Genomic DNA, 20,872 nt, shown 5'->3' on the forward strand with positions numbered 1-20,872 from the left:
AAGATAAATGAGAATTCTGTGTTGTGGGAGTGCCACGTAAGCGGGCCTAGTGCCTTGCTTTATATTACTGTATTATATAGATATTGATTCTAAGACATAGTAGGCGTTTGGATATGCATTTCATCTCATGGTTTCAAACCATGGTTTGAAATCCCAAATCATCCAAAAAGGCTTGATTTGGGGTTTCAATTTTTTTAAATATAAAACTTGATCCATAAATTTATAATTTGTAAAAAAAAAACCATAAGTTGGTAAATATTTTAACAATTACTCCCACTAACCATTTAACAATTACTCCCACTAACCATTTACCAACTGTTATTTATGTTTACCATGTGAGAGGATCATATTAAAGAGTAGTTACATTACTATTCATGTTAAATTTTATTTTTTATTGAATTAAAGTTTGATCAATTGATGTTGTATTTTTTAGAAAGGTCTTCTAGTATCGTATTAATTTTGTTATGAGCTATGACTTGGTCATTTGGTAAGATTGTATAAGAATTGAGAATATTTTGATAGTTTTCACAACTTGTGGGGTTCTTATGTTTGTAAGAAAAAAATACAACTTAAAAAATTCAAATTACATGTCCAAACATAATTTCAAACCATGTCCAAACGCCTCCGTGATTTATATCTTCGTGCTTCATATTTGCGTTGGAAAAATAAGGCGCGAGCGGGAAAAGATAAATAAAACTAACAGGGTCAACGAGAAAAGGAAGTTAAAATGAGTCCGAAAAGAAGACTTTTAACCGGCAGGTGAAGCGTGAAAAAAGCCGTCTAAAGTTGAATCAAAAAGCACCACGAGAATTTTCTTTCCTGGAATTTGGACGGTGTTAACGTTGTTCCATTCGTCCAATGAGTGCATGTGGTAAATATTTTCTTCCGTATCATAAATTCATTACTTCGGGTTTTAGATTTCTGCTTTTTCCACTCAATTAGGGTTTCTCTACGTCTGCCGATTTTTCACAATCTTGGCGAATTGGAGCCCTTAATTACTGTGAGGCATTTGACGCGAAAGCTATTTCGAGGAATCGATTGTAGAAATTGTGTTTAAACTCGTTTACTTAGAATGGCTGACCTAGAATCACTTATTTTGTTTATAATTAACCAAATAATAATAAATAAATAAAAAGAATCATTTAATTTGTTTACAATTCTGATATCTGGATTCTAGAAGCTCGCTTTCAGAAAAACTTCAGATTTTGTATGCTTTAGTTTCTTCATTAAAGAATTGAAGAGTTGATAAGAGTGGTTCTAGTCAGAAATTCTTGCTTTGCCAGTGGATGCCTCATTTGAAAAGAACTAATTCTTTTTCCAAGTGGAAGTTCCATATATGCTAATTGGTCTTCTCAGTAACTTAGTAGAGCACTGAAGCATGCAATATCTACAGACACATACTTCAGTTTAGATAGCAAGGAAGAATGGATGTAGAAAATAATTGAGACTGTCAAATTTTGCAGTGAAGTTCTGTTTCACAAACACACATTCCTGCCCATTGCCCATCGAATGTGCGATTTATTACTGGTCTTTTCATCAAGTTATACCAATCAACCAAGTCTATCGTGTATCTATCTGAAAATATTTTTGGACCACATGAGGTATGCTGGAAAACCGAGGAGTTTAATCCTAACATGGTTCGGGTGCCTTTTTTTCCGGTGACACATACTTATCGGCGATCACCATTCCAAGTGTAACTTTCGAATTTGAAGTCCCAGCTTCCCGTTTTAATTCTTTGAGCCTCCTGTCTTGATGGAAATTCAAATGAAAAGAACACTTTGTTAAGTTCTTTAACTTTTACCTAAACCAGAACCTTCCATGATTTCTCAACCCAGTTCTGCACCTTACTACGGCCAGTAAGATATCCCCAGAATGGCCTATCAGACAGTGCTGCAAGTATTTAATACCACTTGATTTAATGGATCTTTTCTTATGACTAGCTCCATATGATCTTCAACTTTATTTTCTTGGATTTCATTATTGTTCTTTGTCCAGCTCTTGATTATTTCTACCTGCGCGTAACTCCATTCTTCTGATTCTGAGCTAGTACCTCCATTCGACACACACCCTTCTCCACTAATTCCATATTTTTATCAGCAATCTCATCCTAGCCAACATCTTTTGGGGATTATCACTAAGGTCCTCTTTCTACCTTTCACTGATACAATACTGCTAATCTACCATAAGAATTAAAATTTTGGAAGACAAAGTACGAGTATAGCTGATCAATGTTCATCTGAGACAGATTTTCCCAGTACCTTCTGAAGTACAAGAACTGTTTGATAGAAGAAAGGGAATGCAAAGAAGAGACTTTGCTGAAGAAAGAAAGAGATAAGTCTTTTATCAGAATATAATGTCAGGGATGGCATGGAAAATGATTGGAGAGATTGATGATCTAAAATAATTAGTTTAGAGTTGCCGGAGAAGGAGGTTGGCTGACAAGCAGGTTCCCAAAAGAGAGAACCAATCTCTTTATTTCACTTGGTTCCCAGTCCTCTATCCTATACTCTAGTGACTGGGGCTTTTTATGCAAGTGTTTGGTATTATCATGCCTTTAATATCTGATAGTACTAAGTCCCGATCCAGTTAGAAGCAGTCAATGATAGCACTGCACGGTTTCGATTGTAGCAGGCCAAAGTCTAATGTTACGGAAAGTTGAACCTCATTATGATCATTGCTAAATGTAATGTGATGAACAACGTCAAAGGCAATCTTGATTTGTTGGGCTATTTGTTTTCATAATATTACTTCATTTTTTACTTTGTTCCAGTAAAGACAATATTTTCCCTTCTTTTTTTTTTTTTTTTTGTGTGTGTTTTGGTTGAATTTAACGACAAATATCACTTATAACAGAGCAGTGGTTGCTGGAATGCTATAATAAGCCAAAATTAAGTTCCTCACTTCACGAGCCACTGAAAAGATCAGAAACATCAATTACAGGTACCAAAATATTGGAGGACTTTTGGACAGCCAGCACGTGTGGCATGGACAAAAGCATAGGTAAGTCGCAAGTCATTAACTCATCAGTTAGTAGATCTACCCCGACGAATGACGGTCATGTGACTGCAAATCCAATCAACCCTGCCGAATTTGGAAATCATGGTAAATTTGACTCTCCATTGTGCGTCCACGTTTTATCTTGTGTTAACTTTGTTGTTAGACGTACCTTGTGTTTTGTGGAAACATACTTGCTAGTTTATACTAATGGTTAATATAAGTAACAAATGTAAGTAAATCAATTTTATGATATTTGATCTTAGGTCTAACTGTTAAATTTGTCAGGCTTGATCTTTTTTTTGTTTGGTTGGGGGGGGGGGGGGGGGGGGTGGCGCTTTATCACTACTGACATCTTTAAATACCAAATAGCTTAACCATAGTGATGTTGATGTTCCAAATTGAATTCTGTCACGCCATTGAGAGATATAAAAGATAATAGGTCCATCTCTGATAAGTTCTGTTTAGACTCAACACATTATTTTAGGCATTTTCCTAACATAATTGCTTTCCTGTCATCATCTTTTAAAGGTCTATTTCAACAATTATTATATGTACACATTTTCTGTCAGGACTACACCTCTGGAACCAAATCAGACAGCAGTGGATAGGACACAAGAAGCATGTCAACCAACCACAACAGCTTCATGAACCTAAACTAAAGTGAGATGTCTGTCTTAAATCCCTGTACTGCCTTACATGAATGGCTTGTAATGACATAGCAATAGCAGGTCTTTTGCTTCTTACTGGAAACATGAGGCATTATGTAGTTGTGGAATCATTTTTCTATTTGATATAGAGGCAAAACATATACCTATCGGAAAAAAAAAAGATATAGAGGCATCGCATATAGGTGATAAGCATGCATGCAACGGTTGGAATCTGAACAAATCTCTTGGACTAGGTGTAAGCTTTGAATGGCGGTGATTTAATGGTCTTAAGTACTGAAGTTTTTGATCTTCCACATTTGGTGTTCTAAACTGCTGGCGTGACAGCATATAGACTAGTTTTTATTTTATAATTTGCTGAACTTAATCTCTTTTCTTATGGTCTAAATAGTCTTGTCATATAAGTTGCCCATTGAGGAAAGATTCAAAGATTTCGCAAAATTATTGATCCAGAGAGTAAATAATGCTTCACATTTTGCAATTGCCCATATCCAGCCTTTAACTTTATCGCTTTTGAAGGCATAGAATAACTCTGAATCACTGAAGTGTAGAGCATGTTGCTATATGTTCTATTTCTCTTCAAATAAATTAGATCTTAGCAACTGGCCAGCCAACTAGTGTATATAGAAATGATTTCAAATATGCAAGTGGTTCATGGAGGAGGGAAGTTTATATTCTTAAATCAAACCTATCTTCGGTTTGATATCTTACTTAATTTTTCTGCAGAAACTGTGTAAAGAATACTTTTAGAGCTCGTCAAAATCCAATGTGGGCATGTAACATGCCACACTCTGAAGGACTCACATCTAACACATATTTTACCTACGCTGAAATGTTTCCATGTAGAGTGACCATTTAATTTTAGCTTGATACCTAAAGAAAAATAAGAAAAACGTGGAATGTAGTAGGTGGGTTTCTTGTGTGTTTAGATTACTCTCTAATTGGATTTAAGAACTGGATAAGTAATTTGTGTTGTCATCATCTTTCTGATGACACCTAAGTTTTAGGTTTTATTATACTCACCACCCTTCTAGCTTTTGCTTAAAAGGGTATCATCCCCAGTTAATTTTATTTTTTTTGAGATCAATCAGCCTCATTTTTACTTCAGTCAGTAAAAATTTATAGTCATTAACAAACACAAAGTATAATTGTTGTAATTTGTTTCTGTTTTATTTCCAATTGAGATTTTTACCTTTAAGTTTCAAGGCAAAATATTAATCTCTGTGCGTGTAAGACGACTACTACAACAACAACATACCCAGTGAAATCCCACAGTGTGGGGTCTGGGGAGGGTAAAATGTTCGTAGACCATACACCCATCTCGGAAGATAGAGAGGCTATTTTCGGAAGACCCTCGGCTCAAGAGAAAACATGATGAGAAAAAGTCAGATAAGCACAAACAGTTCAAAGCAATAAGAAAATGAAACTAACGAAAGCGAAAAGACCATGATAAAGCAGTCTGAGAAAAAGAAATAGTAGCCACCACAGATAAATACGATAATTGCGGTACAAGGACCAACATAGAGTTGCACGAATCAAAGGACAAGAAAATGAAGATCAAAACTGCGACTACTAGTACGACGGGATACGTGGGACTACCTACTAGCCTTCTACCCTAATCTGAGTCCTCCATAGCCTCCTATCTAAGGTCATGTGCTGAAACTGCGCCATGTCCTGTCTAAGCACCTCTCTCCAATACTTCTTCGGCCTACCTCTACCTCTTCTGAAACCATCCATAGCCAACCTCTCACACCTCCGCACTGGGGCATCAGTGTCTCTCCTCTTCACATGCCCAAACCATCTCAGCCGCGCTTCCCGCATCTTGTCCTCCACTGATGCCACTCCCACCTTATCTCGGATATCTTCATTCCTGATCCTATCTCGCCTGGTGTGCTCACACATCCATCGCAAAACTTTGACAGGGGAGATATTAACCTCAATGTGTGTAAGACTGTTTGCCGTAAAACTTTGACAGTTTGCCGTAAAACTTTGACAGGGGAGTACATGTAATTCAAGAGCCACATCAGGAACTGCTCTTTTTGTTCCCAATATTTCTATATTATGATAAACAAGAGTGAATGAGCCATTGATCAATCTTTGTGTTCTTACTGCTGGCATAGCTAGAACTAGTGCTCTATGGGTGAATTGGGAGAAATATCATGAATATAATTGGATGAAGAATGCAAAGGAGAGAGAAATTTAGCTGATATTTCAGCGGGGAGAACCTTCTGGTCTGTAATCCTCTTTACCACTGGGATGAAAGCATAATCAGGAACCTTGTTTTATTGGTGGCCACGAATTTGTGCACCAATATTGTTGTCCATTTCCACTGTCCTTCCCTAACAAACGTTTGTTTGAAAGAAAATTGCCACTGGAATTTTGGACATATCTTACCTTATCCAAAAAGAGGAAAAGAGATTTGCATAATTGGGACATTAAGATGATTACATAAAATTAGCCTATTGTTCTTAATCCTATTTTCATGTGCTCCTACCGAGACATTCTGAGAACTGAGCTTCCTCGTATATTCTGTTATGGGCCTATGATTGTCAATGGATCATTTTTGTCTGTACTTCCTCTAAGAAATTTTGGCTTTGCAGTTGGAATGCTACGTATGATAGTTTGTTTGGGAGCAACAAGCCATTGCCCAAGCCTATCCCGCTTGCTGTAAGTATGCGTGATTGAGCTTTTAGAAGCCAATGCTTCTCATATTTCTGTTTGAATGACACTATGAATGCTCATGTAAAACTGGCAGGAAATGGTTGATTTCCTTATGGATTTTTGGGAGCTGGAAGGACTGTATGATTGACATGTTGTAAGCAAGGGATTATTTTATGGATGAATGATGAACGGTCAAGTATTGGCAGATACTTAGATAGGCTGATGCAGATTCCATTTGCTTCGTGACTAGGAAGTAGGAGGTTACTAATGGAGATTCTGTAGATGAAATGTAACCTACTTCGGGCAAATTGAAACATTTTGTTCTCGGAGCATTTTTACCTCAACTGAATTTAATGTGTGGCTTATGTCCAAAACCCGTACTATCTTGAAGATTCTCCAGCTGGCTTCCACCTCTGAGTGGACTCTTTATTAAACACAATAATTAAAGAGGCATTTAATACTTAATATAGTAACACATGGAACTATCACCTTTAATTATACTAAATCAGTTAGGCAAATGGAGTAATCGGTATTTTCTCAGTATGTTTCTGGTCCTCAGGTCTTGTGAATGCGTTATTGATTTTGCTAGCCCCGGAGAACTTGAACCACGTTACTAGTTTGCAAACTTTTGTTAATAGTCAATCTTGCTATCTATTTTCATTTTCGCCGTTCAGACTCAATAAAGATAGTCCTAGTTAGATTACGTTCTCGAATACATCTTTTAAAGATGCGGTGTACTACTCTGGACAAAAAACGATTAAGAACAAAGGTGATATGAGGGGAGAAATGTATACTTGTAATGTATGAGAGTTGGAGTACTATATTCTCTCAAATTTGGAAAAACACTTTCTGTTTCAGTGGGTGGTTGTAGCTTCAACCGAGAAAGAAATTGAATGACCAAAGAGACTAATAAGAAGAACGTCCTGACCTTGTATTCAATGTTCAGTTGCGGTTAGTTTAAGAGATCTAGCTATGTAATGTCTTATCGACTGGAAACCAAACTATTCATAGAGCCTATACGAGCTGAAACAAAGCGGTTAAGTACTAAAACTTGTATGCCATTATTACTTACAGGAAAGATTAAGTAGTCATTTGGATATGAATTGGTTGATATTTGAAAATTGAAGTTGTGTTTGGATATGCAAATATAGTTGAAGTTTTCTGAGGGAAAGTAAATACATTAAAACCTGATTTTACAACTGCAAATTCTGTATTTTAAGTTTGAAATTGAAATAATGAGTTAATTTGATAAACTTGAAATAATATCCGAATACTTTTTCAAAAAAAAAAAAATTGGAAAAATTATGTACAAAAAAAAGGGGTTTGAACCGATGATATAACTTTTTCAAGCATTTTAAAGTAATTTTAATTCTTCAAATTCGAGCCAAAATGCTGCTTTTACTACCTGATTTCTTGATCATTTTAAAAAAAAAGGTGGAATTGTACATCGTAATCAACCGGTATAAATCAAGATTTAACAGTGAAGTATCATTTGGAATATCTTTCATGGTGTGAAACGACACGACCTTTCCCAGAGAAAGGCAAGTAATAATTGTCCTTTAGCCTGTCGTATAGTCTTGTATGTGAAACAGTTACTGCTTATAGTATAACGATACTAAGGCCCAGTTTGTTCATAAATATTAAAAAAAAAAAAAAAAAAACAATTTAGATTTGGAGTTAGAGTTGGATTTGTGTTTGGTCATAGTTTTTGAAATTGTAATTTTTGGTGAAATGTAGTTATAAAAAAGTGAATTTTTTTTGACAAACAAATTTTTTTAAGTTTTTGGTATTAAAGTTATATTCAGAATTTTTATGGCCAAACGTTGATTCAGAAAAAAAGTGAAAAAAAATGAATAATTTTTATGGCCAAACGGCACCTAAAAGTAAAGCCCTTAAACCTGGCCAACTTTTCACATTTATCCAAGACAAAGGAGGTATTTACGACTTACGTAGACATGTAAATTTTTCTAAGAAACAAATGTAGAGTACTAATGCTGAATTCCAAGGTCACATGTTAAAAGCTAGTAGTATAATTTAAGTTATATGCAGGATAATATAAAAATATTTACATATCAAATATACTTATAAGTAATCTCTATATTAAGCATTAATTGACAATGCACGTAAATGTAACGTCATAAAGATGACAACTAATTAAATAACATGCTATAATACTACCCCTCCATTTCGATATAATTGAATTTTTGGAGTGTGACACACTCTCTCTTAAGAAATCTATCTAATGGCATTAATTAAATAGTCATTTGACTAAATAACCCTATGTCTTTGCACAAACTTTTCTTAAAGATTGAAATAGTGAGTATTGAGATTTGGAAAAACTATTAAAAAAAGGTAACTTTAGAAAAATTTAATTAATAACCTCTTAGACTTTAAACAATTAACTTATTTTGGACCAAAGAAAAAGTCTCAAAAATTTAATTATTTTGGAATGAGACTCACATTGCTAGTGTAAAAAACTAAAATGGACAAGAAATGGGAGTCAACAATTGAGTTGTTTATTACTCCCTCCGTTCCAAGTTAGGTGTCTTAGTTTGACTGAGCACAAAATTTAAGAAAGAAAAAGAGATTTTTGAATCTTGTTGTCATAAACTAAAAATGTATGTAATATACTAAAATGTTCTTTGAATCTTGTGGTTTTAAACTTATCATGTTAGATGTGTCAATTATCAACTTACTAAATATAAAAAGATACACTTCAAAAAAAGAAATTAAGACACTTGAAATGAAACGGAGAGAGTACTATTTTTAAAAATTTAAAAGTGCAACTCCTCTAGTACTAAACAGTCTAGTCAAAGATTGGTGACCCATATCGTAAAATTATGCACTAAAAAGTTGTTTAATTTTGTGTGGGTGAAATCTCGAAATGTGATGTGCTAGTAAAGAAGCATTTCAAAATCCTAGGAAGTCGTTAAAATCTACCCCTTTGAATAGACAGGATTAAGTTACGAGGTCTGGAGAACGTATCCTCCTATTTGCTATACACAAAAGTTCAATTAGCATCAGTTTTCATAGTTAATTAGTACGCCTCCCGTCTCATTTTAAGTTTTAGCCCCCAAAAATGTCCCAAAACAACGTCGCTTTGAAAAATTAAGACATGTAATTAAGTATTTTACCTTCAATTTTACCCTTATAATTAAAGAGGTCAAAAGTAATTAGTACTACCCATGTTCCAAAAGTAGCATTAAATAGTCAAAGAAAAATAAGAAATAAATATGGTTAATCTGGTAAACCGTACCTTTATTTTTTTTCAATGAATGTGATAAAATTTAAAAGACATTACTTAAATTGGGACTAAGCTAAGTATTTTTTATGTTTATCCTATTTGTCTCTGAAAGGTGAAACTATCATTTATCATTATACCATCAAGGATTGTGGTGAAATTAATGGATAAGATCATTCTACGTAGGTTTTGGATTCTCAAGACTGGTTCTGAACGCCGTGTAACATCATCTTCAACTAACCTCCGACGCATTCGTCTTTCATTTCTGCGTTTACAACATTCCTTCTAACTATGTCGATGAAATGGGACTACGAAGGATTTTTGCGTCTATTTTTTTTTTTTTTTTGATTAAGAAACGCTTCCCTGATCTTTATGAATTCGGATTAATCGGAAGCCAATTAATTCATTGGATAGCAGGTGGGAAATCAAAAACTACGCTTATGGACATTTATATAGTGGAGCAGTTAGTTAGATGTAAGCAGGATCTTCAAATAGTCATACCAAGTGCAACATTTCCCAGAAAGATGCGGAAAATTAGAGCAGTGTACTATAATTTCAAAGTGAATTGTCCAGTGATTGGTGAATAGCTTTTGGGCATCAGAGTATTGTCCCTTCTTGCAGAAACAGTACTCCACCTTGTCTCACCATAAATACCACCCTTTCATCATCCCATGTATTGCTATATATATCCATCTAAAGTAGAAAGAAATTAAAGTCCGATCTTCCGAGTCACAAACTTCATTAGTTTGCTGCTATAACTGAAAGACAGGAGAGAGTCATCAAGTTATTAACCTATGGCTCTATCAAGGAACTGCTCACTTTGTCTGAAACTTGGATTTACATTGGCTCTTTTATTGTCTCTAGCATTTCTTCCTTCCCAATCAGGTGAACTACTCTCTTATCTTCTTCTCTACTTATATGGTAAAAGTCGTTTCTTGTTTCTTTTGTAGGCTAAATGCATAAGAGATACTCCTTCCGGATGAAAAAAAAAAAAAAAAGACCACTTAGCCATTTACACATCTCTTAAGAAAATACTAACTCCTAGACAAAAATAAATAATTTGACTAAACTACCCCTAATTAAATAGGCATTGAGATTTGATCATATAACACTTAATAGGGACAAATATGAAAAAACAAGGTTAATTCTTTCTTAATTTGGTAAGTGGACTCTTGTTTTAATTCAAGAGAAAAAGGCTAAGTAATGTATTACTACAATTTAACTATTTTAGTTTCTGTAGTAGTCATCAATGAGTATAAGCGGCGGAGCTACCTTTGGTGGAGGAGAATTCAATTGAATCCCCTATCATAAATAACTTGTACTGTGCAAAAAAGATAAAACAATTTAGGTATATATACAATTATATATATAAAAAAAAAAACTAATGAATCCCTAGTTTATATCATAGGTGTGACATGTTTACATTTCTTGAATACACTTATCTAAACTCCTGACTAGATCTGTTACTGATGAGTAATACATATGAAATTGTTGTATACAGTGAGTATGGCTAGGAAGATGATAGGGTCAAGACCACCAGGGTGTGTAAACAAGTGCATGACTTGCCAACCATGCAAGGCAACTCTAGTCATTTCACCCAGCCTGAAGAACAAGGGCCCTAATAATACAGATCCATCTAAAAGACAAGATGATACCTATTACCTCCTTTCTTGGAAATGCAGATGCAGAGATCAGATCTTTCAACCTTGATCCTCCACTATCCAATTTCAGTAGCTTAGCCTTATAAGGAGAAAAATTAATTAGTAGTACAAGTGTATATCTATGCATCATCAGGGAACTGCTGTTTTTGTAATGGATGCTATATATGCATGCTTAATTAAGTACTTGAGTGAGGCCAAGAGTACTTGATAGCATCTGCTTCTTCTCCCTGTTCTTTGATCTTGTTTTGTTTTATTCACTTCGTAATTTATGTGTTACGAGTATTTCCTTTGTTTTCTTTGTTCTTTCTAATTTTTTGTGTGCGCGCATATATATTTTTCTCTACTTTCTAGATTTTTGAAGAAAGGACAATTCGATAGCGAATATAAAACGATTCGACGTGGCAGTACGTTTTGTCTTTTCCCCATGCAGTGATAATGTATGATACTCCCTCAGCATAAAAAGGAGTGTTCCTTCAGTTATTTATACATTTCTTAAAAAAATATTAACTCTTTAGCTGAGTGAATCCTCTTTTTAATCTCTTAAAAAAATATTAACTTCTTGGCTAAGTGAACACTCTTTTTTATTCGAAGGGACTAATTCGTAGTGCGGCCAACTTCGTCCCTCGACATGTTTTAATTTGTTTGTTTTGTTTTGATTTGATACGGAATTTAAGAAAGTAGAGAATATTTCTAATTTTGTAATCTTAAACTAAAGATATATTGAATTTTTTAAAGTGTTCTTTAATCTTGTGGTCTTAATTATGTCATGTGGAAAGTTAGAATTGAAGAGTTTTTTTTTTTAATATATCATTTTTTAAACAGACTAAAAAAAAGGTGGGACCATCAAATTGAAACGGAAGGAGTACTAGCTAGGCAATTTGCACGATTGACCTTATTCGGATTGGTCTTTAATTTTTGCCCTTCGCAAAAAACCTCTTGGTCCCTGATTCAAACTCTCGCTCAGTCAAAATTTTTAAAAAATCCGCAAGGTAGAGTTTGGATTCGCAAGGCAAATTTTTGCCTACAAAGTCTAGCTGCAAAACTCTCCCTTCGGGCAGAGTTGACACTTTGCCTCAAGTAGAATTTACAGTCAAACTCTACCTGTCAAAGTGTGCCTGATCAGGTAGAGTTTGATTGCAAATTCTACTTAAGGCAGAGTTCTGCCTTCAGGCATATGACAAACTCTACCTTAAGCCAGAGTTCTTACTCCTATCCGACAAACTCCTATCCGATTATCCAAACTCATCCTGACCTATTGCCTTTCGTTCTTACTCCGAATCTTTGGGCGTTGGGTTGAGAACCTTGACTCCGGTTTTTACCGTATACACTTATCTTAATACGACATCCGGTCGCTGCCGGGCTACCAGAGCTGGCCCACCTTCGCCTGAACCACCCAATAACGAAGAAGACCCGTCATCGTCTCCAGGTATTCGTAGCTCATTTTATTCTATTTCTGTTGAACTTTTTGTTATCCTATTTATTGATTGAGATATTAGACGCTATCAAAAGCTAAATTCGACTTTGATGCTAGTACTTAGTATCTGTTAGTAAGAATTTTTATGTTAGAAACAAGGTTGGGAATTAGATTCATTTATTACCAATTCTTTGTAAAAATCCGTAATAACTGGCTTTTGACCAACTCTAAATCACCTAATGAAGAACAAAAGGAGATTATGCTTCTTGCTTGATAATTTTCGAGCTATTCATTTATTACCAATTTTATCATATATACTAGGGACTGCTATATATTCTATTGCCTCATATCTAAGAAAATAGAAGCTGTTGGAAAGAGTGATGAACTTTGGCTTAGGGTAATATAGTTACATGAATCTTTCAATACCCCTGCTGCACTCACACAACTTGGATGTGGCTCTGTTATATGTACCAGATTTGATCAATTCCATGTAGGGTGCAGTTGACTGCCCATGAACTAAGAAGCATAGGGTGCTTGGGCTTTTTGTTTCAGTTGTGTACATACAAACAAACATACATTCTATATATGTACATAATTGCATAAGTATTAGAATATTTTGCTATTGTATTAGATATGCTTATGGAATAAAACTCTGTATATTTATGTGTATATTCCTTGAATAACTATTATATATTTTAAAAGAACTCCTCAAATATATTTTTCGGATTGAGTCATCCGGTCGTCGCGCCCCTTTGACTCTTCACTCGAGTGAGCGACCAGAGTTCGAATCTAGCTACAATATTTTTTTATTGTTTAATCCCCACTCTCACCCACTTTGTAATTAAATCCCTCCTCTAAAAAAAGGCCAAATTCCAAAAGGTATTCTTCAGTTCCCCCACGTTAAGAAAGAAAAATTCTTTACCCATATTAATTTCTAAACCCTTCTTTCCTCATCAATTCTTCCATTCTCACAAATCATTAAATAGAGAACACCACCCAGAGTCGAATTCATCGTAGACACTCAACAGTTATTCCGGTGATCAAATTCTAGCAACGATCAATCTTCTCTAAGAGTAAGTCTTTTTTCTGCTTTCTACTTAAAAAAAGTTACTGTATTTGATAAGAGACAAGTATGGAAGTAATTGTATATTTAAGCATCCGCAAAGGAAAATGAATGAAATGCTATTACATTTAAGTCTGCAGATGTATAAAATAGGACTTATTTGTGAAGGTATATGATACTATGTTGCTCGACACCTCTTTATTTCAAGGTTATCTTTTTGCGAATCGGTGATTAATCTTTCTAAAGAGATTATACATGACTTTAAACAACCCTCTAACTGAGGTCTTCCTTTATACAGTCTAGTATTATTTATAGGTCTGGAGTAATCATGCATCAGAATAAAATGGAACAAAGTATCGCGGCATTGTGCCCATCAGTCTAGACATATCCGATGTGAGTGTAACAAAAATTAGTTCCTATCCTAAACAAATAAAGGAAAAAACTTTCATCCTTGTTGCTTAATTCTGTGCATTTCATTTATCGAAATTACGTTCAAATATAATGGCAGAGCTTAGTGCGTGGTTTTTCTCGTTTAATTTTAACTTTTCAATCTGCAAAAAATGATGTAGATTTTTCCTTCCAATATCTAGTCTTGCTCCCTCAAATCTTGGCTCAGCTATAGCCCTCAATTGAATATCGTGAAAGAATGGCCTTCCGTGCTTTTGACAGATTGCTACTATATTTTTTTTTATTTAGTAGATAAAAGCAATGGAAGTCTAACCAAAAGAAATATATAGTTAGAATGATATAGAAATTGCATCTAAAGACAAACATAAAATTGAAACTCTATTGTTTTGGCTAAAAATAATGGAGTTTTCGCTAAGTTTTAAAAAATTTAACTTGAAAAAAGAAATATACTATTCGAACAAATAGGTATTGCATCTACAGAAACTGAAACTAAAATAAAATTGAAACTCTATATTATTTTGACTAAAATGTTTTTTAATTTGATTAAAGTTAACAGGGTTCGAGTCACGTTTTTTTTTTTACAAATCTAGTAAAAAATAAAATACACAAATGAAAGAAATAGCCATTGCTCCAAAAGGAGAAATTAAAAAAAATATATATAAAGTTGGGGTAAAATATGCATTTATATTAAGAAGAAGCAACAAAAAATATACAATTGAAACAAGTAAACCTATGAGGATATGTGATGATTAACGGATGGAAAATATTAAATTTGCAAATTGATTTTTCTTCATTTATCGTGCGCTTAAAAACCAGTATATATTCAACTTCTTTGCCACATAGACATCTAATGAGGTTAAAGCTATCAAATTATCAAATTTAAAACATTAATTAATACTAAAGATAGTTTACATGTGCATCTAATATATGGTATCAAATTCAAGAGGTCTCGAAATACCATGCGCAGAAATATTCCAAAATCAAGATATGTCATTTCGTAACAAATTGTAGCGACACACAACAAAGCGAAAAAGAGTCCCAAGAAAAGACCTTAGTTACAGATAAAAGGAGATGAAATCAAAAAATGAAAACAGTCGCAGTCGGGAAAATTAAGAAGACGTGTCGCAAATTAGTCCGAGTGTGCTAATCAAAATGACTTTCCCTTGGAAAATTGGTGTAACAAAATGAGCAAAATGAAATCGTTGCTCTCTCTCAAAAACATTCAGCATTCACCCCCAAAATTTTCCACCTCCAGTACTGCTAATTGTGTAACACCCTCGCGCCGGTGTTGGCCCTCCTCTAACCTTAGATTCTCTTATTATATGGTAAATCTACAAAGCTTAATAACTCACTCCTATTCTTATCCTAATACGTCACCGGGTCGCTGCCGGGCTACCAGTGCTGGCCCACCGCAGACCGAACCACCCAATAACGAAGAAGACTCGTCATCGTCTCCAGGTATTCGTAGCTCGTTTTATTCTATTTCTGCTGAAATTTTTGTTATCCTATTTATTGATTGAGATATTAGACGCTATCAAAAGCTAAATTCGACTTTGATGCTAGTACTTTGCATCTTTTAGTAAGAATAACCATGTTCGAAACATGATGCATATCATGAACTATATTTTTATGGTTTGGGGGATAGGAACCATCTTTGTTTAGATATTATATCTGGTAGCAATTAGATTGATTTAATGCCAATTCCTTGTGAAGTTGTGCGATATAACTGACATGTAACTAATTCTAAATCACCTATGGAAGAAAGAAAAAGCAGATTATGCTTCTTGCTTGATATATTTTTGTCCTTTCAAGGTCAGAATTATACGAAATTGAGATATCGTAGAAGACAATTTTACCACAATGTCTTCATGAAACCAGCTTGACTTCTACATTGATTAAGTTGTACGCGTCTTTTCTTCACTTCGAAAAGTTTATCATATATAATACTCCAGTTACTTTCAGGTTTAACTGATTTGGTTAGACAAGTTAAAAAAAGTGTATTCTGATTGGGGCTGCTACATATTCTATTGCATCATATTTAAAAAGATACAAGCTGTTGGAAAGAGTAATGCACCTTGGCTTAGGGTAGTATAGTTACATGAATCCTTCAATACCCTGCTGCACTGACACAACTTGGATGTGGCTCTGTGATACATACCAGATTTGATCAATTCATGTAAGGTGCAAGTTGACTGCCCATGAACTGAGAAGCATAGGGTGCTTGGGATTCTTGGTTTCAGTTGGGTACACATAAACAAACATACATACTCTGTACAGATAATTGCATAAGTATTATAGAATATTTTGCTATTGTATGAGATATGCTTATGGAATAGAACATTAGCTATTTGTAGAATTGGATATACTACTTATTTTGGTTCTTTGTCTTCTAAATTAATCCTTGTACATCTGATTGCCGTATGCAGCACACCTATACTCCTTTCTGTGCCCCTAATCCTAAGTGTTAGGTGACAAATAACCCCACCCATATATTACCAGCCCATGCCCATTTAATATATCTCTACTGCATTCCTGGATGCAGTGTAGCAAACGATCTGCTAAATGGATAACCAAATGTTTAGTCTGCAAGGTACATGAATATCTGGAGGCTAATCATCTGGGAAAAGTGAAAAATATGGCTGACAAAGACAAAAAATATGTCATAACTTGGAGGTTAATGATTGGAATGAGCTTAGCAGTACCGTCATTAATAAATTATGACCAGTGCACTTTTAATTTCGGATCCTTTTAACTATTTATGAAATGACCTGGATAAAATGATCAGTTGCCATCATTAAAAGAGATAAGGCATTGAGAGGCCAAACAACCCCTACCATATGGTTATGATGTTTCATTCACAGCGTATCAAGTTGAGTAATTATCCAATGAATGATTTGTGTCACTTGCTTAATAACCTGAAACAAATATTTTTACATCCAGGTAAAGATGTCAGGCAGCGATCTTATCCATTGTTAATGACATCTTCCAATGACTAGAATTCATCAGGATTAGCATTTCAACAACAACAACAACATACCCAGTGAAATCCCACAATGTGGGGCCTGGGGAGGGTAAAGTGTACACAAACCTTACCCCTATCTCGGAAGATAGGGAGACTGTCTCCGAAAGACCCTCGGCTCAAAAGAAAACATGGCGAGAAAAGGTCAGATAAGCACAAACAGTTCAAAGCAATATGAAGACGAAACTAACGAAAGCGAAAAAGTCATGATAAAGCAGTCTGAGAAAAAGAAGCAGTAGCTACCACAAATAAATAAGATAATCGAAGTACAAGAAAGGCTTAGCTCTTCGTAGAGAAAAAATAGTTAACATTCATGCTTTGCCTGAAATTTAATTCTTTTATTAATTTAATGGTTTAGCATAGCTTTTTGCTGTGCTGTTGTTTTTGAGCCCTACGGTGGAGCTGGTTTGTGCTCTATTTCTGTACTAAAAGGATCCCCTCGTATTTATTTACTGATTATATGAGATACTGATGGTCAAGATTCATTAGACTTAACTGATAATCTGAGAGTGTATGATGATTGAGCATGTAAGTAACTTTGACATTGTTTAGTTTTCTTCTCAAACTAATTGAACTCTCATTCTCCTTGAGCATATGACCTGACAGTACTCATATTGTTAAGGATCCCTGATAAATGTTTAAATTTCTTAACCAGGTATCATGTCATCTTTCTCCAAAGCACAAGACACCATGCGGATCTTTTTTGCTGTGTTATTCTGGATGTCGCTTTTCTTCTGGTATTCTGTGTGGGATGGGAAGAATGATGGCAGACCGAACAAGGGTTCTCGATTTAGAAGATAAAATTGTAAGAAGTTTCTTTATGGTGTCATCTACAATTAACTCCTGATGTTGTCTTACGCTATAGTGTAAAGCAGGGGGAGCAAAAGGGAAAAAGGAAAAAGAGGAGAAATTTAGTGTCTAAAGTTATTTAGAGTTACTGAAACGTGGAGATTCTTCTGTCTACTTCACTTTAAGGTAGTGTAGAGCTCCTCGTTAGCCCAGCTAGCATTAGTTCATTCATGCTATGATTCTTGGGTTTTGTACAATTATACAGGATTAGAGTCTGTTGCAGTGGTCCTTATATTCTTTCATTACGGGTAAAAGAATACATTTCCCTGTCTTGTTCAAGAACTTATGAGCTACTCCGTCTTTAATTACATCTCTAATAGAAGAATACCTTTTCTTGTCTCGTATAAGAACTTGTGAAATACAGTGCTTTTTGGTAAGGCAAAGCGAAGTTCTCTTCTCTCTCTCTCGTGGTGTTTGTTGGTTTGAGTTGAAAAAGAAACCTAAATTTAGTATGTTCTTGCTATCTAATACCAGAGCTATTGGACTTAACATAGTGTTTTAAAGTAGTTCCCTTAAGGAAGTTTTGAAAGTATCAGTTCAACAAATACTCATGTATCTGAATATCTGAAGCTCGCAAGCTTTGTTCTCTTTCCTTACCTTCTCAAAATCTTGATGCTGATCAAGTAAGTAAAGATGAATTCTTTCAGCGTATCTGCATGGAATTAGGTTGGAAAAACACGTCGTAGTGGCTTTAATCCTTATGAAGGGAAATGTGGATTTGTACCACATATCATAGGGTAGAGCGTATTGTATTACTTGTCAAAGAGGTATTTGGAGAAATTGAGATCTAATGAACTGAAGCAACTATTAGTGTCTTTTCCTTGGTGAATGTGGTGTGTATTCTCTTTTCTCGCAGGAGCTATTTTTTCTCTCCCTGTACTGGTGATTGAACGTAAAAGACTTGCACATCATCCTGGCTTTTGAGTAAAGTGGTTTAGTACTCTCATTCAAATAAGTGTTGCTAATAAGATCATAAATACCAAAGTTCTAGATGTTGCTGTTTGAACGTGAGAAACAAGAAACACGGCTGGGGATGGAAGCTGTCCTATAGTTGCTTTGATACTTCTCATCATGGCTGTTTAATATCTCCATACCTCTGTAATTATAAATGAAATATTAAAATTAACTCTATGCATCGTAAAATATTCTTCTCTTTTCTGGTTGTCTCTCCTTCTGTAAGTTAACGGAAATTTAAGAATAACTTGATGAACTAAGCACAATACATGTTTTAAAGTTCAAATGTGCCTGGAGTCCTCAGGGTATGGGGTTGGAACTATGGCAGAGTATTGGAAGTTCATTTGTTGTGCTTTGTACTGTATTAGGTCGTGGATTCATAATCTACCTACTTTTGAGCATATTTGTTTAAACTGTTCGTATAGGGGTGTGAATGGAACTGGAAACTTGTAGTTATGGAAGGTCGCAATAAAAGCAGGACCATTTTCCTCTGGTACCAGGAAAGAGAGGGTAGGTATATTCTTGCAGTTAAAGACAGGGCAGCTGGTCCCCTTCTCGTACCTTAATTTGGTATTCCATTGCATTATTGATGACTGGCTAGCAAACATAAACGAACCAACTAGTAGTCTATTCCTAATGTGGTCGTTAATGATTTTGATAGACCTATTTGATTGTCTGCATTATAACGTGTTTGGTTAATTGTTATATTGTACATGGGCAACAGGGACCTCCTTAGACTGCATTTGGTATTGTGTTATTCGTGCATTATGCATTAGATATTTAGATGTGCCATCAAAGGAGGAAAACCCCAGGATAATTCCCAGTTATATTCATATGGAATCTGGGGTAGAATAATTGAGGGACTCTTCAGTCTTTGAACTGTTCCACTTGTATAACATTTCATAGATTTTTAGTGTTTTGACGTCCGTCAAGTGGAAACTTAGAAGGAAATGAGGAGGAACTGCTTGTTCTAGTCGTTTTCAACCTGTATAAATAATCTGTGTCAATTTGCAATTACGTGACTTGTGAGCTAACTTCAAGTTCCCTTTATTGCAAGGCTTCAATCATTTAGTGAATGTGGAGCCACACTGTCCCAAAATATCATCTCGTCTTCATCCTTTTGATTTGTTGTTGTTAACATTTAGTAACTGGTAACACAACTTATAGCCGTAGGGAAGTTTTTCTCGTCACGTTGCAAAAAAATTAGAATTTTGGAACTTAAATTGTAATCTAATATAGTTACAATTTCTTATATCACAAAAGGTCTCTAGAAAGGTTCTATAAATAATTCGGCCCGATTATGTGACATAAAGATGGAGCAATCGCATATGCTATGTCATAGCCATTCTAGGCTGTCAATTCTCAATAGTGAACACCATCTTTATAAGTTAAAATCACGGAAAGAAATTGACAAATAGTCTTTTCTTCGTTTCCTACTTCAGTTTTAGAAAGTGTTCCAAAATAATTAAAAGTGTTTAACTACTTTTAATGTGGAAATAAAATGATGATAAAAATTCCTCAAGTTAAAACGCGAAAAAACTTATGGAAATTTTCACTGGAGTTTGAACAATTACCACTTTGAGCTCTTTGAGTCGTTCATGGAGTTTTGAAACTCCAATTAATTTTCACACTTCAATTGTGAAGTTTAAACTCCATGAGTCATTCTTGAAATTTGAAGCTCTAATAATTTTTCACACTTCATGAATCGTTCATGAAATTTAATACTCGTGACAAATTTTTGCACTTATTTGTGAATTCGAGCTCCATGAAGTTTGAAATATATCAATTTATCATACTTTGATTGTGAAAGTTTGGATTCCATGAACCATTCCTAAATTTGAACTCCATTAATCATTCAAGTAATTTGAAACTCCAACAAATTTTTACAAAGCTGTTTCGTGTTTAAGTTAGGAGTATTTTGTTTCTTCAGATGTTATATT

The 20,872-nt window shown here is 34.7% G+C and overlaps 2 protein-coding genes and 1 long non-coding RNA gene across 7 annotated transcripts; all 3 read left to right on the top strand.

The window, feature by feature from the left end:
- Positions 1-678: 678 nt before the first annotated feature.
- On the top strand, positions 679-6,768 carry LOC132632991 (uncharacterized). 5 transcript variants are annotated; one of them, XM_060349164.1, is made up of 5 exons: positions 679-871; positions 2,941-3,000; positions 3,567-3,657; positions 6,263-6,329; positions 6,418-6,768. In XM_060349164.1, the coding sequence occupies exons 1-5, from the start codon at positions 859-861 to the stop codon at positions 6,469-6,471; spliced, it is 285 nt and encodes a 94-aa protein (XP_060205147.1). In that variant the 5' UTR covers positions 679-858; the 3' UTR covers positions 6,472-6,768. The 5 variants fall into 5 exon arrangements, with proteins under 5 accessions (XP_060205147.1, XP_060205145.1, XP_060205144.1 ...); XM_060349162.1 differs by having other exon boundaries at positions 682-871; positions 2,854-3,000; positions 6,418-6,759; XM_060349161.1 differs by having other exon boundaries at positions 687-871; positions 2,941-3,102; positions 6,418-6,755.
- Positions 6,769-10,284: 3,516 nt separating this feature from the next.
- LOC132634295 (EPIDERMAL PATTERNING FACTOR-like protein 8) lies at positions 10,285-11,432 on the top strand. Its single transcript, XM_060350566.1, has 2 exons — positions 10,285-10,449; positions 11,066-11,432. Exons 1-2 carry the CDS (start codon positions 10,359-10,361, stop codon positions 11,272-11,274), a joined length of 300 nt encoding a protein of 99 aa, XP_060206549.1. The 5' UTR covers positions 10,285-10,358; the 3' UTR covers positions 11,275-11,432.
- A 3,561-nt stretch (positions 11,433-14,993) lies between these two features.
- On the top strand, positions 14,994-18,328 carry LOC132632993 (uncharacterized). Its single transcript, XR_009579520.1, has 2 exons — positions 14,994-15,568; positions 17,785-18,328. It is a non-coding gene; the product is annotated as an uncharacterized LOC132632993 (long non-coding RNA).
- The last annotated feature ends 2,544 nt before the right edge of the window (positions 18,329-20,872 follow it).

Source organism: Lycium barbarum, chromosome 3 (genome assembly GCF_019175385.1).
Source record: "Lycium barbarum isolate Lr01 chromosome 3, ASM1917538v2, whole genome shotgun sequence".
NCBI lineage: Eukaryota > Viridiplantae > Streptophyta > Magnoliopsida > Solanales > Solanaceae > Lycium > Lycium barbarum.

What these genes read in the sequence shown, in the direction of transcription:
- LOC132632991 (XM_060349160.1), top strand. An exon ending in TGCCGAATTTGGAAATCATG is followed by an intron (nt 3,103 to 3,566) that starts GTAAATTTGACT and finishes ATTTTCTGTCAG; the next exon opens with GACTACACCTCTGGAACCAA. An exon ending in CCAAGCCTATCCCGCTTGCT is followed by an intron (nt 6,330 to 6,417) that starts GTAAGTATGCGT and finishes TAAAACTGGCAG; the next exon opens with GAAATGGTTGATTTCCTTAT.
- LOC132634295 (XM_060350566.1), top strand. Translation starts at nt 10,359, where the DNA reads ATGGCTCTATCAAGGAACTGCTCACTTTGTCTGAAACTTGGATTTACA. An exon ending in ATTTCTTCCTTCCCAATCAG is followed by an intron (nt 10,450 to 11,065) that starts GTGAACTACTCT and finishes TGTTGTATACAG; the next exon opens with TGAGTATGGCTAGGAAGATG.